We start from the raw sequence: 4,698 nt of genomic DNA on the forward strand, positions 1-4,698 counted from the left end.
ATTTAGTAAATAATTAATTTTAGTTTTTATATATTTAATTTCATTTGACATATAAAATATCAAAAATAGTTTAGATTATTTAAAAAAAAATTACAACAAGTTAAGATTTATGACATCTAACAAAAAATATCAAAACTTAAATTTTCATAAATATTTGTACGTCTATTGTGAATAACAAAACTAAACTTCAAATCAAAATAAACCAAAAATAAAACATCATTAGTAAAATTGTCGATAACAAAACTAAAAAACCTAATTTCTTAATTAAAAAGTATACAAAACAGATTTAAAAACATAATTAAAATTATAAAAAAAAAGTAAAAGTTATCAATTGGTTTAACCAGTGGTTCAATTAATAACCGGATTCTAGGTTTTTTGCGGGTTTTGTTAGTTTTTTAAATATTGTTTCTTCTCACAAAATTCAAACCGAATTTATTTTAGGTCACTGGGTTTACCAGTTCAACCGCGGATCCGGATCGAATTTCAAAACACTGACCACACATATTGTTCAACGCTTGCAGTGTGTATTTCTATGGGCACTTTAAATTGCTATTTTTTAATGAAACATATTATAATTAAGATTTATACACAAATATTACAAAGAAAAACACAAATATAATTACAAATAGAAACACAAAAATGAAAATTAAATTCCTAAGAAAATGTAAAAAAAAAATATACCCATACAAAATATGTAAAACAAAAAATGTAAAACAAAATGTAAAATTAAATTTTTACGAAACCCATTAAAATTGGGCCATGGACTTTGATTTGCATAACCCATTTTTAATTGCTATACAAATTATTATGTGTAATATTATGTGTAATAATAATGTAATTATAATTATATACGAATTTAAATAATTCTAATTTTATGAAAAACATTTTTTTTATTTAATCTATTTATTTATTACTGTTTTATTACTAAACAAAATTGTAACAATACTTTGTTATTTTTAAAAAAAAAATACTGTTTGAACTGAAAATAAAGTACCATATTAATGTGTTAAAAGGCTATGGCACAAATGTATAGTTTAACAATATAATAAATTCAATACAATTATCAAAATACTTTAAAAAAAATTACGCAAATATTATCACAGATAAAAACACAAATATGATTACAAAAAATACATATATGATACAAGGAAAGACACAAGTACATACTTATGAAACTTGATTTATTTAATATATTTACAAAAATTATCTATTCTATTAAATTCATATCATACAAAATATGATTATACAAACACACAAACATATAAATTATATTAGACAAAAAATTTAAAAATAAAAAATATACCCGCCTTCTTGAGGGCGGGTCAATATCTAGTAACTTATTAAAAGATCCTCAATTAATATATCGGGGACGATTATCATCACATATATTTTGTATCAGTGTTATCATTAAACGTGTATCGATGTATCAGTGTATGTATCACGTATAATCTCGCACTGGAATCAGAATCGAAAGCGTATAGAGGTTGGAACCTAAAGGTAACAGACCTTCTCGGGTAAGAAACAGCGAATGCAGTCCATTAGATGTAAGGCCCACGTGTGCGATGGACCTAGGCTGAACAAATAAATAGTCTTTTATTTCATTTTTTGTTACTTTTGTTTAATACAAGTTGGCACATGGACCACAAAAATAATCACAAAAATTTCAGCCGTCGAATAATCACACACGTGTTGAGCCGGTCTGGATCATAATTGACACCTTCCACTTTCTTTAGATTCTGTATAAAGCAAACAAGTGGCAGATTAGTCTTACAAAAACATAATTAACAACGGTATTTCTTTTTATCTCGGTATAATAGCTGGGCATTCGGTTTATACGATTTTTTCAGGTTGGTTTATTCGGTTATCGGATTTTTGGTTTTTAGAAAATGACACTGAAGTAAACCGAACTAAATTTTGGTTTAGTTCCGAATTTATTTAGGTTATTCAATTCAGTTTTGGGTGTTATTATTCATTCTGAATTAAACCAAAATCAATTTATATATCAGTTTATTCAGTTAATTGGTAGAAAACAAAATATTCAGGTGTGTAAAATTGATTTATTTCTGTTGTTGTGTCCCAAACCGAAAACTGATTAAATTTTTAAATTAGCCGATCAGTTATGTTAAAACCAAAATTGAAAATTTTGGTTCTGTCGGTGCTTCTGTTCCTACCGATGCCCAAAACTATAATAGATATAATACAGAGAACTTTCTGTAGTTGCATGTATTTGAATATCGAATTCTGTATATGTATAAATATATCAATCAAGTCCAAAGAGACGATAAAATCGACCACGCGCATCCTTCCCTAAGGGTCATAATTAAAAAGGTGCCGGTCCTAGTTCAAAAGCGTTATTTATTTCTCTTGTGTTCAATCAAAATACACATCTCTCGTACCCTTTCGAATTAATTTAGCTAATGTTGCATGTAATGCAAGAAAGAAGAAACTTCCAAAACTAGTATAATAATAATTACTGACTGGCTTTGTAAAAGAAAACATGCCATATTTTTAGTTGTCACAGAATACACTTGATAAAAATATATTCAAATTCATTACTGAAGAAAATATGAAGGTTTGTATGAAATAAATATTACTACTTGGGGAAATTAAAACAAACTATAAGTCTATAAGCTAATTACAGTTAATGTGCCTTTTGTTTGTTAACTTGCTCTTAGTGAATTACAGCTGATAAATCTTGACATCATGCTAAACATCTTATCTCGAATCTTGTTCATTAAGATCTCATTCTCAATTGTTGACTAGGTTTGGCTAAATCGTGCACGAGTTAGCATTGAGTGTTAAAATAGTTTCTCTCTTGAATGTATGAAGAAAAACCATCAAAAAAATATTTAATATAGCAAAACAAAGACCAAAAAGTCGCCGAAAATACTATTTTAAACATATTAAACCTAATAAACACAAAGATGTGACTTCCTTTGCTTCTATAAGTAGAAAACTCATTCTATATCCCCTAAAACACACCAAGATCCATTAAACACACACACACATAAAATAAAATGAAATTCTCAATCACATCAGCTCTCTGCTTAACTCTCTCCATCTTCTTGATCGGAGCACAAGCCAAAGTCCCCGTCGACGAGCAGTTCCGAGTGGTCAACGAAGGAGGCTACACCGACTACAGTCCCATCGAATACAACCCTGACGTGCGTGGCTTCCAGCCTTTCAACGATAACTTCCGTCTCTGTTTCTACAACACAACCCCAAACGCATACACTCTCGCCCTCAGAATCGGAAACAGAGCTCAAGAATCCACTCTCAGATGGGTCTGGGAAGCTAACAGAGGCTCGCCGGTCAAAGAAAACGCTACGTTGACTTTCGGCGAAGACGGAAACCTCGTCCTCGCCGAAGCCGATGGTCGCATGGTGTGGCAAACCAACACGGCGAACAAAGGTGCCGTGGGGATCAAGATCTTGGAGAATGGCAATATGGTAATATACGACAACAAGGGGAAGTTTATATGGCAGAGCTTTGATTCTCCGACAGACACTCTTCTTGTCGGACAATCACTTAAACTCAATGGTCGGAACAAGCTCGTAAGCAGACGGTCTCCATCGGTTAACACAAACGGACCATACAGTCTCGTGATGGAAGCCAAGAAGTTAGTCTTGTACTACACGACAAACAAAACTCCGAAACCTATCGCTTATTACAACTACGAGTTCTTCTCCAAGATTACTCAACTACAGTCCATTACGTTCCAAGCCCAGGAAGATTCCGACACCACGTGGGGTTTACACATGGAAGGCGTCGACTCTGGGTCTAAATTCAACGTCTCCACGTTCCTCTCGCGTCCAAAACACAATGCCACGTTGAGTTTCATTAGGTTGGAATCAGACGGAAACGTTAGAGTTTGGAGTTATAGTACCGCAGCGACTGCGACCGCTTGGGACGTGACCTACACGGCGTTTACTAACGACGATACTGACGGTAACGACGAGTGTAGGATCCCTGAGCATTGCTTGAACTTTGGTTTGTGTAAGAAAGGTCAGTGTAACGCTTGTCCTAGCGACAAAGGGCTACTTGGATGGGACGAGACTTGTAAGACTCCGAGTCTAGCAAGTTGCGATCCCAAGACGTTTCATTATTTCAAGATCGAAGGAGCTGATAGTTTCATGACTAAGTATAACGGTGGTTCCTCGGCAACGGAGAAAGCGTGTGGAGCCAAGTGCACAAGGGATTGTAAGTGTTTAGGGTTTTTCTACAACAGGAAGAGTTCAAGGTGTTGGTTCACTACAAGAAAACATGAAGGATTCTGAGGGAAAAAATCGTCGGAATTTCGTCGGAATATCGTTATTCCGACGACATACCGACGAAACAAGTCGTCGGAATTAATTCCTCGGAATTTCTTCTTTCCTCGGAAATCCCTTGAAATTTTCCGACGGAATTCCGAGGAAACAAACTTCCGAAGAAATTCCGAGGACCACTAGTTTGTCGGAAATGTCCTCGGAATATACCGAGGGAGAACTTCGTCGGGATATTTCCTCGGACGTTCATCGATCGATGCGTTTTTGGACATATATACATCGATCGATAGGAATATACCGACGGACATATTCCTCGGAATATTCCGAGGGAACAGTTCCTCGGAATATTCCGAGGGAACAGTTCCTCGGTATATTCCGAGGAACATGTCCCTCGGTATATTCCGAACGTTTTTTTGTAAACAGATCGATCGAT

The 4,698-nt window shown here is 34.2% G+C and overlaps 1 protein-coding gene across 1 annotated transcript in view; it reads left to right on the forward strand.

Annotated features, from left to right (window-relative positions):
• Window positions 1-3,017: 3,017 nt before the first annotated feature.
• The window catches only part of LOC106297830 (epidermis-specific secreted glycoprotein EP1-like), a 15,483-nt gene continuing 13,802 nt past the window's right edge, over window positions 3,018-4,698 (forward strand). Inside the window, exon 1 of the mRNA XM_013733989.1 lies at window positions 3,018-4,200. Within this exon, the coding sequence (XP_013589443.1) occupies window positions 3,018-4,200 (1,183 nt within the window). The remainder of the gene's footprint in view (window positions 4,201-4,698) is intronic.

The sequence above is a fragment of the Brassica oleracea genome, chromosome C6 (genome assembly GCF_000695525.1).
Source record: "Brassica oleracea var. oleracea cultivar TO1000 chromosome C6, BOL, whole genome shotgun sequence".
NCBI classification, from domain to species: Eukaryota; Viridiplantae; Streptophyta; class Magnoliopsida; order Brassicales; family Brassicaceae; genus Brassica; species Brassica oleracea.